General features: G+C 35.9%; 1 protein-coding gene across 1 annotated transcript in view; it reads right to left on the bottom strand.

Annotated features, from left to right (window-relative positions):
• LOC128989693 (cadherin-99C-like) overlaps nt 1-20,150 on the bottom strand; it is a 131,672-nt gene that overhangs the window by 28,001 nt on the left and 83,521 nt on the right. Inside the window, exons 4-6 of the mRNA XM_054411691.1 lie at nt 11,938-12,010; nt 6,868-6,933; nt 2,352-2,530 (exon numbers count right to left, since the gene is read on the bottom strand). Of these exons, the coding sequence (XP_054267666.1) occupies nt 2,352-2,530; nt 6,868-6,933; nt 11,938-12,010 (318 nt within the window). The remainder of the gene's footprint in view (nt 1-2,351; nt 2,531-6,867; nt 6,934-11,937; nt 12,011-20,150) is intronic.

Raw genomic sequence — 20,150 nt, 5'->3', positions numbered from 1 at the left:
GCCTCTGCTGGAGATATCCGAATAAATTACACGCTTTCAGCACCAAATAAGCGTTAAACGAAGGATGTTTGGAAATAAAACTAATTTTCCTTACAATAGGGTGTCATTAGTTGACTGGACATATTGACTAAACAAGTTTCTGCTTTGACGAGGGTGAAATTTTATTACAAGTTATTGCAAAATTTTGTTTCACACATTGTAAGAATGCGCTTTCTCTAATAATGATCCTAATAAATTTAGCACACATCATATATAAATAATCTATTTTGTATGGTTGTCTACTTACGTTGACAAAGTGTCGATCTATACACAAATATTTTAAACTAATTCAGAACACATGTTGGTTTATTGTGGTAGCAATAGCTTGGATAATAAATATTTATACTCTATTGGAACAATGTAATAACACTTTTTGCAGCTCAGATATGTCTTATGAAATTAATATAAACACTGTATATGTTAGAAATGTTTCATGCCTACCCTTACGTCTAGCTACATTTGACCATTTTGCCTTAACACTTCTTTTACTTAAAAGACTTTATTCTAAAATTGCGACCATACGAATGTAGGTATTTTAAGCCAAGAATGAAATGGAGATGAGTGTAGGATGAGTGGCGCGATCATTTTCATACCAAAGATTTTAACATTTAAATGGTCTTCGTTGTTTCAGATAAATTATTAGCAATTTAAAATCCTTACCTAAAAGTAACTTGACCAAAATAAAGATAATTTGCTATCCCTTTAGTTAAAAATCTTCCCCGTCAACTAAACTATAACAACATCAAAACTTGCTGATTGAATTTTGATTAATAATACGGGGGTTGATCGATTTGTTTGTGATTTAAAACTTTAATATGCACCACCTCACAGCGAGATTATTATTTTCGAATGTGTGCTGAATTTAAATAGTCAAATTAGAGAAGCCATTGGTTATCAGCGTCACGTATCTACTTGTAATAATCCAACTTGCGACTTTCTCCATTCAAGGCGCGGCCTGTGTTTATCCATGCAGCTGTAAATTGCTAGATGACAGTTGAGTAATACTAATAAGCAATGTATACATGGTTACCAGAGTTTTTGTGTGTGAGATTTAGATCGATTGAAAATGAAAATTTAACACTTGAATGTTTAAGTTTTAAAAAGTTTAAATGGATTAGTAATTCGAGTCAAAACCTTATAAATTACCCAATATCAACTAACAACTAAAGTTAAACAATATTTGAGAGTCTAGTATATTAGAGGTTATAATATCTTATTTTTTCGAAATACATAAAACTCTGTCAATAATTTTTCACACTTTTCAAAATATATAATTTTGTTGTAATTTATCCATACATTTCATTAGGACTCTCTTCGTATTTCATGGCTCTCATCCAAAATATTCGTTGTCTCATGAGTTGTTAGATAAATCTAAGATTGATTTATGATAAATGCCACTACGTTTATCACAACTGATATATCACAAGTAAAAATATTTGAGACGAATTGCTGTTATATTATAACTATAAAATAGCTACTTCCTATAGGGAAATTCGCTAATAGTTACAAGGTTAGTAATATTGCATTACCTTTTTGAAAGTGAATTCTAACATTATACAACTTTATACTCAACGATGTAAAGAACTACGTTACACTTTGTGACATAAACATTTAGTTTTCACTCTTTCTTAGCACAAAAAAAATAATTTTATTCCATCATATACCATTATGTTGTGTTGAAGAGAATATTAGCTGGAATATAAAATAAATATTATATAATTGATATATTACCTCGTTCAGCACACATTTTTTCAAGTTAATTAAAACAACAAATTGGCAGAATTTGTTAATTTATGTTACGTTTTATTACCTACTATAAAAACAGTAAATGTATAAATAAAGGTACAGAGTAGAGTGTGGTAATTATAAGTTTTATTAATATTGGTGGCGCTGTTGGTTGAAGCACAGATTAAAGAGATTAGACCTAGACATTAGAGAAGTACGTCTACTTTCTTCTGTGGTTGAAGAGAAGGGACGTGTCCATGGTGTATAGGCACCTGCGGGAGGTTTGTATAAATCTTATGTTCCGTTGCAAATATAGAGTGTAGAGTGAAGGATCGAACAAAATACGTCAGCACAAAATGGTCACTTCTCATGTGTCCAGAGTATTAGCCAACCAAACATCGGCTGCATAAACTTCCTGATGTTACCTGTAAACTACGGCCACTATTTTTTCACTTCAACCAGCAGCAACACTTCAGAGTTTATTTAAAAATATTATTCGTCCCGCTAAGCCTGTAGAGTGTGGAGCAATATTTCAACAATCTGCAGACTTTAGACCAGTGCAAAGTTGAAAGAGCTTGAGAACTCACCTGGAAGACAATGTGTGAGAGATTGTCCCTGTCCCTGTCCAGAGGCATGAGCAGTTGGAGCTTCTTGCCATTCAGGATGAACACAGCCTTCCCCTTGGGGAACACCAGGTCCAGGGCGATGTCAGAGAAGGGGTCTCCTACCACAGGGAGGTCCCGGGGCATCGTCTCTTGGCTGATCTCTGCAAAACACCATACATCTTTTGATATCGACCGCAAATATAATATCATAAAGTGTTATTTATAATGTGTATAGTATGATTCCCTGCATAAAGTAATCTAAGGTTAATTTGTTTGCAATTAGTTGCAGTTAGATTATACCCTCGTAGGCCCTAAGGTGGTTCAAAGAAGGTACTGAAACTAGTTGCCACCTCAGTATCCACGAATTACTTGTTTTAAGCTACTTACGAACAACAAAGGTATTTGGCGAATCCTAATAATGGTAAATAACAATTAGGATTTGATATAGTTTGTTTATCACACAAAAATAATTTAGTTTTCTGTCATTAGTCAATGTTGTTAGTAAAAGTATTTTAAAACATAGGTATACAATCAAGAAGCAGGTTCATAAATCTGTCATAAGAATTATGAAAATGTTGGTCGACGAAACAATTTTAGAGAGACTTTCCGAAGAAACATTACCATTACAAGTAATTTTTTTGAAAATGGAACACTATTTTTACATGATTACAACATTTTACTACAAGACATATAGGATTTAGTACATTTGATAAAGGTTGAAGGCCAATTATGAAATTTATCAACAAGCCAGGGACAAAGATATTTTGATAAATTAAAAGAATTTCAGAAGCTCTTATTTGAATTCTCAAATTTTAACGCGATTATAAGAAATATACATATAAATTTGATTGCTGATTAAGATTTTGCTGAGAAAATATAACACACAGTGAATAACACACAGTTAAACCAAAATAATACATTAAGTAATGGTTCGTAAAACAAACCAATACAGCTACGGGGCAATCACAAGCATTAGTCTATTGGGAATTATTCATAGATAGATGCAAAACACAGCAGGGGAATGTTGTGGGCTGCATTATCCATCCCGGTCAGGGAGTTCAGTCTGAACAAATTGAAATAATTGGTGGAAACATAGTGGGGCATTTGTCAGACCTGTCAATTTGCGGTGGTTTGAAGAGCTGCAGAAATTACACGGGCAACTCCCACGTATATAAAGTGAGTTGGCACGTGTGTGTGAGTGTGGTGTATGTATGCAGACATAAGTAGGCCGTGACCCCTCAACAATTGACAATCAATCCAACACCGTTAGCTCACACTGCCGTGCTTGTACGAGTATTTTGTATTGTTGTTGGCACCGACATATCACATTTACATGGGGCTGTGTGCCTTTTTAGGCGCGTACAAGTACTGTAGTACCATTGACACTACAGATTGTTCTGTGTTAAACTGCGCTGCCGAGATCTACTTTACGTTCTGTTCCATTAGTGACGGTGTTGTCTTGGCTGTTTAGATGATCATTTAGATACATGTATCTGGCGCTAAGCACGTGATTGTAAACATCGTTTAAGCTTAGATTGAGAAATTAGCTTTAAATTGGAGTGTGGAAATGGTATATTCGATAAGTTGGTACTATTAAGTGTTTCTAATCAATCCAGGAGATTAGCCAAGGAAACCCTCTTCGTCTAAAAGGCTTGTGGCTGCAAATATTTTTTATTTAGTTTGTGATTACGTTGTACACAATTAAACAAGTTAACAGAAAATATTGATAAACACTTACAATACTAAATCTTTGTCCATTTCACTTAAAACTAATCGAAATTTTGTTGGCTGGAAAACAAATTTGGCGAAAAAATAAAATGTATGTAACTATAAATAAGTTATTTTACAGTAGGCCTACCGTCAACTTGTGAACGGAATGTCTACTTCGCAAAAGAGTAGCTATAATTAAAAATTACATCAACAACTGCGAAATATTCATTACTCAACAATTTAATCACTAGTTAATCACCTGCCACTTTTTGCCAAATATAAAAGTAAAGGAGTAATTAGCCCGTAGTGGGAGGAGCAACAGCCACAACTCGTTTAATCCAATTCACACTTTTAGATTACAAAATTCGCTCAGAATTAACGTCTTAATGATCGAGTTCTATCAGCGAAATAAGGGTGTCTCATTAAATTTTAGAACAAGTCGATTCCGATTCGAAATTAAAGCGATAAAATCCCTGGTCTCTTTTAATCACCCATGAAGCGTAAGGAACGATAGTGATCTAAATCTGGAGCTGATTAATGTATGCAGAACACGCCACTGTAATAACAGCTTCGGTGGCCCTAAACTTTATCGAATTAATATTGGACAGTCCAACGTCAAGGATAAGTTCAGGGTCGGTAATCCATTGTTAGATGTAAACTACTCAGATAAGATCTGCGGCAAGTGGCACTTGTAGCTGTGTTGTATCTGCAATCATTATTCTTTTGATTGTTTATATCCTTGCTGAGGTTTACTAGATAAAATAAACAACAGAGCTTAGTTTAAAAAGCTAGGTTATTTTATTATGGCATGTCATCATTAATAGTTGTTGATACTATTATATTATCACAAAGGCGTTATATTAATAAAAAAAATACATGTGTCACAATAAATCAACGTTTTACTTTCCCTGTTTGCCTGTTTGTTACTAGTTTAAAGTAAGACCAGGCTTTGTTCAGGACAAAAATATCTGCTCTGTCTTCCATTTGATCTGCTGTACAAGAGAAAATATAATTGTTATAATCTTGAGAATATACAAAGTTATGATTATTATGTCCTCATGAGTTACTTGAAGTCAACTTGATACTATTTGAAGAGGTGGTGTCTTGGTGGACATCCAAGTGAGTCAAATTGATATACTTAGGCTCTTCTCAACTAAATTATCATCACAAAGGTAAATTTTCAGCAGTAAAAATATATATTTTTATGTTGGGTTATCCAAGGCATGCATCAAACAGCTTCAACCCAGCAGTTCACGCATCGACTCCATCGCCGCCGCTGATCAGACCACACGCATTCCCGGGTCCAGATAGACAAAGCCGCTGGACGCTGTTGGGGGAGTGACCACCAAATCTCGGCCCAGCCCCCGGCTCGCGGGCCGCAATTAATTGTTTCCAGAAACCGGCGAGTTGCAATTATCATCTCCACCCACGACGCCTTAAGCCTCTCTCTCCGTGATTGTGGCCGAATTTACTAAGATTACCTTTTCTGGTCAGGTCCTTGATCGTAAGGTTTGATTCTGTTCCTGGTTTTCAAGTTCAGGAGGGCGTGTTTGCGTTCGATTTTATTGCAGATAGAATGTTTGCACAAATGTTCACAATGTTAGGCAATCGATTCCAGCTGGTTTGGGTAACCTTTTCAAGATAAGAGATTAAGGGAACGGTAATTAGCAAAATTTGTGTTTTGTTCTAAAACAAGCCAAGATTTAGACAAGCATACGAGATTTTATGTACTACTAGTTGCAGTACTAAAATCGTGTCCAATTACTACTACTTAACGTTTAAAATCGGTTTCCAGCTGAACTACTGATAAGGTTCATACTACACCAACACACAAGGAGAAGGTGAGTGAACGATGAGACTTAAATGGATGACATGACAACTTTGTTACCTAGTAAGATCATGCATTCCTTTAGCCATTGAAACCCCCCAGGACCAAGGATAGCTGGGTCCAGTTCTCAAACATAAAAAGCTACAGACTTGTCTCAGGATATAGATGAACACTCAGCTATCTAGCTAACTAAGGACGTATAAACAAGCGAGAGATTACATCAGTCAAAGTACGCGTTCTCGTATGATCGCAGTGTCTGTAGTATAGCGGCAGCGTATTGAGGGTGACTGGAGGAATGTATCAGGTCCGAGATGTTTGTAGAACTCCGCAGCTTCATTACACAGGACCGGTCCAGAGTGAGCGAGTGAACGAGTAATTGGCGATATTGTTCAGACTCCGTGAGAACAGACAGTGTAAATAATCTACCGTTAATACAACAGGACACCGACACCGCGCCTCGGACTGTTCAAGTAGTCCAGAGCAACTTGAACTTGCGGATATGGAGATGTGAGAGGAACTTGAACATTGGGATAGGGAGTTATGAGCTGTACTGTGGTATGAGCTAGTCTCTGTCGCTGACCACACAGCAGCTATATTTAGACTCAAAGTAGCAGTTTAAAACTATAATAATGTATATTTACTAATGTATACAACAGTCAAACCTTCAGTAACCAGGTATGTGTTTTGCGCGAGTCTCAGAACATTTAAGTCACCGGAGACTTCAACGGTTGGTATGACTGAAGGCGTGAACTCCACGAAGAGGCAAGGGATGGAAGAGTTGTTGCTAGTTATTGCGTTCAAATCTCTTTATGCCTTTGTTATTGTTATATTATTTGTTACATTTATTGTATATTCATTGTTATAGTTGCTGTTGTTTTAGTATTTTTGTGCTCTATTAAAAGCTGTCATGTCAACATTAAACTAGTAACTAGAAGAAGTAGTTTTAAATCATTTACTTACGTGTTCCTCTGCTCTCTTCGATGTCCAGGATGATATTTGAGTGGCCACCCTCCACTTCGCAAAGTCCTGCAACACAAGAAACAATCACTATCTTAGTTGATAAATATAGTTTGACATCCAGAATACGAGTTCTTGGTGAAATATAGCGATGAATAAGGTGCTAGCCAAAAAGGCCCCTCGTACAAAAACATAGCCCATATACCATTCTTTCTTTGCATATAGTTTTCTTTGATTGGCTATCAAACTAATATACAACAATGATTTTAATACAATAATCAATGAAATTCTCTCGATTATCACAGGTGACATTATTAGCAAGTGTATACATGTAGCCATCCTTCAAACAATGAGGTATATTATTATGTATGAACTTTTATTATATCAATTCTAAACTACAACTGTAAAAGTTATATACTTCTGACCTTGTGTTTGTTAGGCCTCTCGCCCACTATACGATTTCGGTCGTACGACACTGTGTCGTACGATATTCTTATCATATGTGTGGTCCTCGCCCACTATACGACACTTTGTCGGATAAATGGCCAGTTGCTCGGTAGCCCTGGAAGAGTGAGGTGTGGGTGTGTTGCGCTATATTAAAACAGTGGTTCTGTAGCAAATAGTAAAACAATGATTCCGTTACGTGTTGTTGCAATGTGGCTGCTGTGGCGTAGATTAAGCGATAGTGGCCAATGTAGGCCTACAGCATTAAAGAAACATTTATTTTTATGAGTTAATTATTTTTTAAGTTAATGTATTGAAATAAATTTTCAAATTATATTAGTCCATGCATTTTACAAGTTTTTAAATTTACCATAACTATCATAGGGTTTTGGGTAGTCTGGTAAAAAGTATGTATGTTAATTTTTTTGGATTAGTTTTCAAATAGATTTAATTTCATCAATATAATCTACAAAAAATTATATTTATATGTTTTAGTGAAACTTTTTTACACAATATAATTAATATAATTAAGACTATACAATAATAAATAATAGCCAAACTCGCATTTTTCAATAATTATTTTGGTATATTTACTCATAAGTGATGCAGTATTTAAACAAAATATAAGGAAAAATATAAACAAACTGTAAAAAATAAATAGGAAGATCAAAATTACGCAAAATAATGGTTGAAAAATAAGACCAAGTTATAATTCCTAATAATTATAATATTATAATTATAAAACATTATAATAAAAAAGTATGAATGAATTGTAAAAAATATTTATTCACGATAAGAAATACGCAAAGTGATATAACAACTATAATAATGTTTGTATGAGTTAAGTATGAGTTAATTGCAAAAAGTATATATAAGACTACTGGGGAGAACGCACGACATACGATAAAAATCGTATAGTGGGCGAGCGCCCATTTGATTGTGTACGCCACTGCGAGTAAAACAGTCGTACGACAGTCGTGTATCACAGTGGCAGTGGACGACTGCTTCACGACAGTTTGTCGTAGTCGTGAGATTATCGTATAGTGGGCGAGCGCTCATAAGATCCCATGGTTCACTACTGGAATGTGTTGTCGTTCCGACACAGTGTCGTACGACAAAAATCGTATAGTGGGCGAGGGGCCTAATTGTTTCATAGATTCATCGATTATATTTTTATTCTTATCACATAGTTATTATTTTTACATAATGGTCGAAATAGTTTATCTTGTTGTTGCGTTCAAAATCTTTATCCTGCACTTTTGCTGAACCCCTAAATAATATTAAATATTTGTTGTTAGGAATTCAATACTTTTTCTTGCTATTTTCTGTATTTGATTGCGTTGATGGTTTGTTGTTATTTTTTATGCAATGCTGTTTTATCAATGCTTATTGCTGTTGTTATTTGTAATGCTATTAACATTGCTTGGCTCTTGTGTCCTTGAACATGTAATAGTTGTAATTGGTGTATCAGTTGATATGAATAGATTAATAAAAAAACTATATAAGCTTCACAGTCGCACTCTTGGATGGAAACATAACGGATTACATAGTATGTATGGGCCCGCAGCGCCGAGTGTGGAGCCAGGACTGTGGTCGTGCTTTGTTTATAGATGCGCCGACCACTCGACTGTTGACCAAGTACAAACAACCTGGTCTCACCAGTGCTATTCTTTCACTGGCCTCGACAAACGAAACGAGTGATAATAAGTTGTGTTTGTGCAAGCATAAGCCTCTTGTTGTCTCGGTCAATGTGTGTGGCCGTTGGATTTTGATATATGAATACCACTAATGCACAGTTCTGTTTGTTGTATCACCGTTTGGTTTGCATGGAGAAAAATCGAAAAGATAAATTCGTACCACGAGTGAGGTATTATGGACAAAACGGTTTGATGAGACGTTTTGTTAAAGTTTTACTCGTGAGTCGTAGTATGGGTAAAACACAAAACTGTTATGAACTAGTTCAGGTCTTAAGTAATAATCTGTGAGCAAGCAAAAGCTACGACCAGTATAGTATGGTCCTGGATGTTCACATGCGAAGCGGTGTAAATATAAGTGCTATGTGTCTAATACGTTTAATTACAGAAAAAAACCTAAAAAATTCTATTTAGACCTATCTTATAGCAGAAATAAGATGCTTTGCTGTTTCCACATGTCATACTGTCTCCAATATGATAACATATTTAAATATAATACGACTTGAAATATTCGCAAACGTAACTTGACTTGAATCTAATAACGTCTAATCACTGATAAAAACACCACAAAAATATAGCAAACGACCAGAAAGTTACAATAACTTTATTGGGGTGAAAGAAAAAGTGCAAACCCATAAATACCATTTCGTACATCAGGACCGTCACGGTACTTAGTTGCAGTTATAAATTAACTAAACAACATTTCTAAGTACGCGGAGTACGACTGCATAAACACTTTGTTAAAAATGACTACACAGCCAGTTGAATGCGAATTTATCTACCTCTTAAACACATTTTGTTAGAAAGCCACTTCATATTACTTATATGCGTGTACTTTAAGTTCCCTAGTACAACCATTACTTCAGAAACTACAAAAAACATTCAAGTCTAGCTACAGAGGGTATTCTTGACTAACGACTGTACTTGAGCTGCACCGCGACAACCCTGTACCATACATCACTGTAATGGCCTCCCAACTGCCCATTATTACCTCATTATACAATAAATGGTTGGCCATTTGCTCGACTCCTCTACAAGGGAAATATTACCCCGCTAACTCATTTGACTGTTTGATAATTTGTAACGCTTGAGCCTACGACGCGCCGCGAGCTAGTCAGGCTATTGTTGATGAACGCAGCGTTTTCTCTGGCTGATTGCTTGTTTGCATTTCATTGCGTATGCAAACAATGCGGTATTTTAGCGATGCGGGGACGCTTTTGAATAATTTTTGATGAATAAGGGAGAGAAAGCGAGGGTTTTGGGACTTTCTAAATCGATTTGCTAACTTCGTTTGTACATAGACGTGGTTGTATTATTGTTTGGTTTTAAAATTCTGTACACAATAAGGGGGAGGTTTTAAATAGAGTTTTCGATATATTTCACTTCATATTATATCTGTATCCTTTTAATTCAATTACTTCTTGATCACCATCGTACCTTACAAAAATACGTCAAATAACACGTTTGACAATAACACAAGTTACAAGTGTTATTTAACGTATTTTTGTACTTTTAGGCACTTTTAATTGTAGCCTAACCGTTAAAATATATTTTTCTTTACTGCAAAAACCTACATCTTTCACTTAATTCATTTGCTAAAAATTACGTTTTTTAAGTAACACGATAACGTAAAACATCTTTGCTAGGCCTACCTAAATCATAAGTTTTCTGTTAAAAAAAATCCTTGGCTAAAATACATAAACATGAACAGACCCGATTAAAAATATAACAAGATAACTATTCCAAACCAGATCGTTAACGGTTGAATGTAACGGTTCTTGTATCTGTGCGTGTTGCGACGATTGTCTATCACGAGACTTTTGCCCCGGAGGACACAAAACTTGTACTATAATATAACAGGTCGGATTGCTGGCTGTAGGAGGCATGATTAGTGGCACGCATGTCCCTACTCAGGTGCTTGGGGTGACCAACAAGAACACACCTGTCCAATGAAACAGAAATACAGTGTGTTTAAATCAAGTACGGAAACAAATCTGTATTTTAAAAACCGAAATAGATAGAAATATGTTTTTTATGTCATTAATTGTTCACAAAGGTTCATAATCGTTTACATAAAAAATATTTTTCAACCCCCTTAACAGTGTAGTAGGAAACGACTTATTTTTTTCAAATAACAACTCCTGTTGAGGGGACCCCTCATTTTGAAGAGTTTGTCAAAATAAATTTTATGCCGCAAACCCGAGGTAGATATCTCACCCCTGGCCAAAATGGCAAGTATTCCAAAATTTGATTTATGTAAAAAGCGCCCATTCCACCGTTTAAAAATTTTGAAACCCCTTAAAAATGAGGGGTCACTCAATAGGGGTTGCTATTTCGAAAAATAAATCACCCTCTACCCCCTACACTGTTAGGGGGGTTAAATATATTTGCAATGTAAAAAAAAAATAGTAACCTTTGTTTACAACCAATACCATAAACATAATACTGCTATCGATTTCGGATTTAAAAATACAGAACTTTTTCCATACTTAATTTACACGCTGTATATGATTAACTAGAAGAAGAAGGGTTTTCCCGTTTCTTGAATCGAGATCGTGAAGACCACTATTAACAAAATCACTATATCTGATAAAACAGTTGTCATAGGAGATTTGTAACATGCAAGCCTCAAAAATAAAAATCATAAGGTTCTTGATTCACAAGAGTACAGCATGATCTTCCCGACTCACTGCTTTCAATTTTCTTAATCAATTTGAGAATAGACTAATTGGATGTTTACTATAGGTGTTTTCCTACACATAAATCATGGAAATTAAACTCACAAAATGTTTTAGTATTGCTTAAACAAGACACATGGTACATATAAATACCGAGGTCATCGATTTGGAGATTAAAGACAGAGACCAGCCGTATAGTAGAAACCATTATCTTCAGATGTAAAATTAGTTTATAGTGAATAATTTGAGTAACTCACCAGCTTTGGCGAAGGCTTGGGCGACAAGACATAAGGAACACAGCAACCACAGAGACGCTCGCACCATCTCGCCCTGAAACATTCAATTATAAATATAAAATATATAAAACACATTGCAACTGAAACATTAATTGTCAAGTTTTGATAGATTTATGCTTTAAGGTAATTCTTGGTATGATTGTGCATTTTAGTGATAGTGGAAAAGTGTCCAAAAGTGTTTTCTCTAGACTTGTATCTCTAAACTTGTTCCCTAAACTTATAGCAACATTTAAAAACCCGATCAAAATATTTCGTCCAAACCCTTTTTGATGTTAGAACTGTTTAAATATTCGCCACCTTGGAATTTTTCATTCGAAGTCCATTCGAACTACAACTACATTCGTCAAATTACTGTATATTGGACAAAGTTAGTCTGTACTGCTTAGATAAATAAAGACGGAGGTAAATTTCATCTCTAGCGTATTTTACTGCATTTATCTTCAGAATCGGATAATGTTAGACTTGAGCGTCAACGGGAGTAATTTGACACGGCCGTCCAGCAACGCCCAGTTTCAAAATCGAAACCGGGACCTAAACTGCGGTGAGGTGACGGACTCAAATGTCACATTAATGACCAGCTGTGGAGGGGTTGGGGGGGGGGGCTAAAAGTGTCGCCTGATCACAAACTGGCCCATGGCCGTGTTGCTTCACTGTGACAACTTTCAATCTATTGGGATTTCTTGAAATTTAAAGGTAGAATTTCTGCTTTTATATCGTTTTATTTTGGTTATAGCATTGGCCCGATTCAAGAAACGACGATTAGTCAGGAATATTAAAATGTTACGGGAGTGTTTATTTTATGTTTTGTTATGTTATGTTTATGTTTATGTTATGGTCCTTTTTTGGTTTGTTTGTTGCATTTATGTTATTCTAGTTGGATAATATTTATTTCTCTCACGCGTGCATAATGTATTGCGACCATACAAAATTTCACTTACATATAAAATAATAAAAACAACAACGGTGTAACAACAATAGCAGACTAAGCGACTCTCAACGTTTACAGGCTCCTACGTGGAACAGACAATAATTAATTAATTATTCGCTGCAAGGATGACAAGGATATTATAACTGCTTTTGCAGTCCAATAAAACACAATTTCGTCCGATTTAAATACAAGAAAACGAATCAATTTTAAAATATTTATCAAAATAGTACAAATTCAAACTAACGGATGTTTTTGTTCCAGATTACTCTAAAACGAATAGTTAGATTGATACTTGGCCTAAGTGTGACTATGATATACCCATTAAGAACTCGCTGAAGGCCAATCACAATTTGCAACAAATTCAACAGCATTTTAAGTAAAATATAAATTTCCTGCTTATTATTCCATCACCTTAATGTATGTATGATAAACCTTGTGACGATTGAAAACTATTTAGAGGAGAATCATATTATGCCATCAATAACTTGTTTTTATCAGATGCCCGCAGGTATAGTTAGTCTAAACACACTTTACAACCATTGCGAATTGACTCTGTTAAACGGGTACGCAGGAAGGGGCGTTCTACAGAGACATTTAATACCAGATGGTCGAAACAGCTGTAATTATTTCCAACCACTTTATCAAGACAACAATGGGGTGGTCCGGTCTTTACGATATCTTTATTTATATAATTACCTCCATCAGATCTTACCACTCACTTTATTTGGCTGTAAATTGAGAAATTAAAACTGGACCTCACAGCAGTCCAATTTATAACTCTATATAAAAGATAGAATCGAAACACAATCGAGTTGTACGTGCGCGGAACAAGCGGACCAGTGGAATTGAAATGGTTTAGAATGGAACAGGAACAGGGGAATGTGAGATGATCTGGATGTAGCTGTCAAGGTTAAGGTTGAAATGGTCGTTAAGGCATTACGTAATGTAACGAATAGGCACTGTTTAGGTTACTAGTAATGTCTTGGTAGGTACATGCTAGTAATGCGTGTTATGTAAGGAGTCGATACTTGGTTATCATAAGCTAGATATCGTGCGTGAATTTATCTAAATTTTAGGTTACAAATAAACCAATCTTATGTCGGGGTACGACCCATTGGTGGTTGATATTTAATTATCATGGTATTTTTCTATAAAGTGAATCAATCAAAATATAAACATCTAAAGATTTTAATGGAGTTTTAATTTGAAAACTTAACCATTTATTAATTTCTATGCCATATTTTCATCAATAAATGAAAATAAACAATATAAAATGAGCAAAATGTACTTGAAAAAGTAAAACTTAACCCGCAGGAGGTATTTTACTTTTATTTGGAAACTTCATGTTAATAATTGTCTATGTGTTGCTTAAAATACTTTCGCACGTCCATAAGTTTCACCAATATTAAATGTATTAAGCCAGTAGTTGATTAAAAAATAATCCCATAAGTAAAACATAGTACTTCAGTATTATGGAGATATTTTTGTATGCATTATATTTAACATTCGCCCGAGCTATCCGGGCTCCCTTCAAAGGTACAAGGTCTGCGTAGGGAAATGATTTATATCCACGATTTAGATTCTAAGCAGGTCCATTGCTTCCTAGCTTGTCTCTTTAGAATACTGAGATCTCTTATTTTGTGTACTTGTGTATCCAAATGAAAGAGGAACAAGATATATATATCCCTTAAATTATCAAATTTATTCAGTATGATATAGTTTTTTTTTTTATAATGTAACTTAAAAATAAATGGAAATTCCATAAGCCTCAGGTAATCTACAGAAGAGTACGGCGTGCGGCGTCTGTTTATGTTAAAGGTCTTATTTATATCTAATTTATATTTAGAATAGTTATGTTTTACGCTATTTAGTGTACAAAACTGTACCTTAATACAGGAAATTTGATTGATGTTTTATACTATGATCCCTTTGTCAATGATTGCTGTTTTCAAACTTATACAAATCAACCTATTATAACCTGTTGATTTGGTTCTATCAACTCAGTGAAACCATTGATTATATTCTCAGTAATGTTGGAAGCATAAGCACCAGTTGTAGACTATATCAAACTTATACACAGCATCAATCTACCTTCTGAGAACCTACCCACCCATCTAACCGCTTCATTGACAAACCACGTGATCCATTTACCATGTTATCTGGACCAATGAGCCTGAGCCGCCCGTCAGTCCCAGACCTCCCAATCATCGCCACAATTATTCGATCGGATGCCCGATGACCGCTTCCGCGTGTCCAGTGTGCAAGACCTGTTTTAGTAGCCCGAGGTCGATGTCCCTCGGTCTCAGGTTTGAGCCAAATTTGCGTTCAGAAGCGACTACTTGGACGATCCTTCATCGCTCCGACACTCTCCCCCCCCCCTCTCTCGCTATCCAACCATCAACAGCTTCTACAGGCATTTTGTTCCTCAGAATATTTCGTCCAGGCATGGGTAAGAGAATAAAACTAATTTTTTTGCGGTATCCCTAAGGCATAAATTTTATTTAATGGTTGAAAATCAGATTCAAGCGTATTATTTGTGGGCGCAATACACTATTCGTTTTGAATTCCAATTTCCCCACATAACTTTATTAATTGACAATGTCATGCGATTTAGGTTTTACAGTCAGCGATGAGATCAAACACGACTGAATTTACGGATATCCTATCGCCGAATATATTACTTCGCTCCTTCAAACCAAAAAGTCCGTTGATCCGACGATTTATTTTTAAGTTCTTTTTCATTGAAAACTTTTGCTCCTCCTTCTAACAAGTACTGTATTTTTAGTACTCTAGCGGTATCCTAAAAAGTAGAATAATTTAAGATAATTCTTTAATATGCTATATAAATATAAGAAGATGAATTCGTTATGAATTTGAAATATATATGGTATTGTTGGTTTAAAATAAAGACCAAACAAAATACAGATTTATATTGTCTTTGTAACCTAGTTGTGACATACCTCGCCTTCAAATTCGAAGCTTGGTGGTAGCATCTATTCTGAATCTAGATAAAAATTTTCGTTGGACTATTAATTAAATCTAACAATAGGAAGACGTAAGGTAGTAAAGTAGAACCTTCACAGCAAGCCTCTAATGGGGATAATAAAACCACTTGTCATAAAAGTAGACTTCTTATCGAGGTTTTGCTATTAAATATGAGTAAGGGCAATACGAATTCAAGACTATAAGAAAATTGCACTTATTATCAAGGGTGATATGCTATTTTGAGTCTTATCATTGAGGATCCACTGTATCAGGACCAGGATTTGGTTAATTCACTTACCACATAAAAAATGTCACTAGCGTAAAAAACCCAAAAACAATACAGAACAGTTTATAATCCTGCAGGCAGTGCTTATTACAAAACATTATCCTTAACACTTAGCGAGCCGCAATTGCATTATCTAAGATCCATCACGGATACCAGTGCTACACCTGCCGAGGTATCACTGCCATCACGATCACGATATCTGCTCATGTCCTTGTATCTTGATAGCATCTGCTGTGTCGTGGCAGTGGCGAACATTTGTCACCTGTTATTACAATGGTTTGTCATTGTCTGGGGATGTTTCCATTTACAATTACACAGTTGAGTAGGAGGCTACTTTATGACGTCTTATTTAATATACAGTCGTGGACGTTAACAAGGATTTTCCTGGTTAACTACGTTGATGTTAACAACGTCAAAGATTTTGTGGTTGGAGTTAAGGTCGTTTCAGATAATTTTCAAATAAAAGATTATTTTAAAAATTCATCTTTTTCGAACTTATTATTTTGTCTATTTACTTCCTGCACAATATTAAGGTAGCCTTCCAAACCCATGTCTTCTTAACATCCAACATCAACCTGTCCAAAGTGGGAAAGTCTCATTAACTAATAGACCATTGACAATTGGCAATTAGTAGTCGATTCTTACACCATACGACCAATACTTCGAATTCGAGCAATCAGTTTACTCGAAGACCTAATTAGTACTCATCCGTAATTTCATGCTATTGTAACATTGGCAATAACTGTGTGCTAAGGTCAAACATAATTAGATTTATTCTCTCACACTGTAAGTTTTATAAAGTGAAATAAATGCAATTTAATTATTTACGGTAAGTACAACGCGTATTACATTCACAGGCTCGTGAGACGTGCAGGTGCCATGTTAGGAAACCTACCAACAGGAACCAAATTAACTAACTATTTACAAGAAATTACATCCTATAACAGCCAACACTATCAAAACAAGTCGTAAACTTCAATTAGAGCCCAGAACCACGACAGAGCGTGTGACAGGCGATTCTCCTCCTCAGTAAGTTTCCAGGTTTACGTTTCTCGCCTTTATCTAATCAGATAGTCAAGGTCACAAGGTATCACGTGACCCCGCTATCTCCTGGGTATTAGCTGGTATTAATCACCTGGACATTCTATGGTAGTTACGATGCATTGGTAAGGTGGTCATTATTGCTTATCAGCCTCCTATAAGGACTGGCTGCTTTACCATCCGTTAGGGTTTATCCTGGGCGTATATCCTGCCTGCTGCCCACAGGTAGAAAGCGGTATTGTATGTGATCTGATGTGATCTTGGGTAGATGTATTGGTCAATGTGACAATGTTGCGTTTACCTCAGGTCTATGTGGTTCTACTAGACGTTCCTTAAGGGGATGTGTTGCGAAAGTAAAGTAGATAGGGTATAGATGGAAATATATGAGGGGAAATCATTTCAGTAAATCTGTCAAGGAATTTTGGATGATTAGCTTGCCCACATATTGGTAGGTATACATTTACGTACTACTTCACTAAAACTTTTTGTATTCTAAAAATATTGGCTTAGGTCTTTACAGCAGCATACGCAACATCCACTTCGAATCACGATCAACCGGAATATGTGTCATAGACCCATACACCTATTAATGAGTGTTATTGATTACAGCCACAGATAGCTCGGTATGTTCATCCCGGACGTCCATAGTTCCCTATAGCAGCTTCCTGCAGTCTGTGACACAATGAACTCTGGCCAACTAACATGGGCAATTGGGCATTTGGGAATGAGTAAGTGGAATCGAAAAAGCACCAGGAAACTGGTGGTAACAGTAAAATTTGCGTAGGTAGTGAAATGGAATGTCACAGGCAAAATCTTGTAGAAAATTTTACGGAATCGATTGCATACTCCATTAGTCTGGTCTGTATTGATCAGACTACTACATAAGCATTTCATGTCTTTGGCTAAAGGATCAACTTATCAGTAACAAAGTCGTCATACCATTCATTAAACCTCCATCATTCGACCTCTTCGACTTAAAATAGAAATCTTAGTATGTTGGCGTCTCAGACATCAAATCAAAACTTATTTATATGTGAAAAAATAGGGGTTTTGTTTATTGTCCCAAAAGCTGCCGTAGTATCAACGGAAAGGGACATAAACCTATATGACGTACAACTCCTGGTATTACTTCCTGGCTTTCAACAGTTCATACAGAAGGAAAGCTACATGTGACTAACGAGACTTGTTTCCTAGAAAGCTGAATCTACCAGAAGGCGAGGTCTGAGTGTCACGGAAAACAAAGACAATGCAAAGATTAACGACAATTAGACTACAGACAGTCGTGCACAGAGTAAGCTGCCGTACAATAGATGAATAGCTAATCCCTTTATACTCTATGTACCGGTAGACCGAGTACAGTCGAGCTTTATAGCTTTGAACTCTGAAGCTACAGCAGCGTTTACTTTGCAATGCGCATTCTTGAATATCCAGAGTCAAGTGGGAACATTGGAGTCGTGGAATACAAAGTTAGGAGGGATCTGAGGAAGATACCTTCCACAGACGAATATTGAGAGACTCTTCATTGCTACAGGATAGAGAATTTAGTAATTGATGTAAAATCTACGAGTTGTGCAGAACTAGATAGTGACATGGCAATGGTATTTATGTCAACAGATTTATTTGACTCTGCGTTTTTGAGTGTATCGTGAACGAATCAATCAATTTGATAAAAAAAACCTCTAAAGACACAGCTACACTTCTAAAATAATTTTAAGTAATCTCACTATCAACGTAAACAATCTCCCAAAGATAATTTGTATAGCTAAAACTGTATGCAATATGTGAATTGAGAGATTTTTGAAGGTTCCATATCAACACCACGAAGAAAGTATCCCCTGCATTCGTAAAAGCTAATATTGTAAGAATTATTTATGAGGTTACAGTCAAAACAGCTTTGATGATCGATAACGTAAGTTTTACTGTACGCATCAAAATCACGATAAGTTTATCGTTATTTTTGAGGGTAGTTACCCTTAAAAATTTTACTATATAGCTTCTAACATCAGCTGTATCGTCAAGTATCAGAATGTCTACATCTCAGACGCCACCAGATCGGAGAGAAACAAAACAAAGAAACACAATTCAATAAACCCCGAAGGAAACAATGGTGACGTAATCAGTGCATTAGAAAACAATATCAGCAGAGGCAGCAATACGCAATACATCAGCAGTCAGCAGCCGCAGTTTAATTGGTCAGCGTGGATCTGATAGTGGCTAATGCACGCCGCTGCTGAACCTATTCATTATCAGCACCGCCACCGCCTGTGATAAGTGATAAGCGAAGGTGTTGTTCTGGTGTCCAATAGCTCTATCTGCATACTGTCAAGGTCTCGCACCTGAACCCCTCGGGCATTTCCGCAGCTCGTCTCTCACGACCGCAGGAAATGGCGGGAATGCCTCAGCGTGCGTCAGAATTGGAGGGAGATGTGCCGCCCCAAGTAGGTTATGTCAGAGTGAAGATTGCGGCTTAGTGTACTTATGTAGTTTATGATGAAATATAATGAAACCTTCTTACTCGGGCTCTAAAGAAAGTGTTCTATTGAAATTTGTTTTGACTTTTGAATACTTTGGTTTTTTCCTGCAATATATTGACCAGATATGGCATTTTTTCAGAAGGACATGTTTGAAAAGATCCTCAGAGAATACAGTCAATAATATTGTTTCCTCCCTAAGTTATACTGTACTATGGTAGATCCTATAATTATCTGTCCCCTGTAATAAAGTACTTTTAATTTACCTTGGTAAAGATTATGGCAAATTTCACAAAGAGCAAAAATTTACATCATCGCACTTCATGGTTGCCTGAATCCCACTACTCTCATTTGTACACTAAAACTGGCTCCAAACATGTCATGCCAGACCACTATAATGTTGTTTGTATTCAAACGTATCCCTTAACGTGTGCTATAAAATATTTTGAGACTCTATCCACTT

The sequence above is a fragment of the Macrosteles quadrilineatus genome, unplaced genomic scaffold (assembly GCF_028750875.1).
Source record: "Macrosteles quadrilineatus isolate MER2022 unplaced genomic scaffold, UCM_ALF_1.0 Scaffold_3__2_contigs__length_128488019, whole genome shotgun sequence".
Lineage (NCBI taxonomy): Eukaryota > Metazoa > Arthropoda > Insecta > Hemiptera > Cicadellidae > Macrosteles > Macrosteles quadrilineatus.
This window is presented reverse-complemented; position numbering and strand designations above follow the sequence as displayed.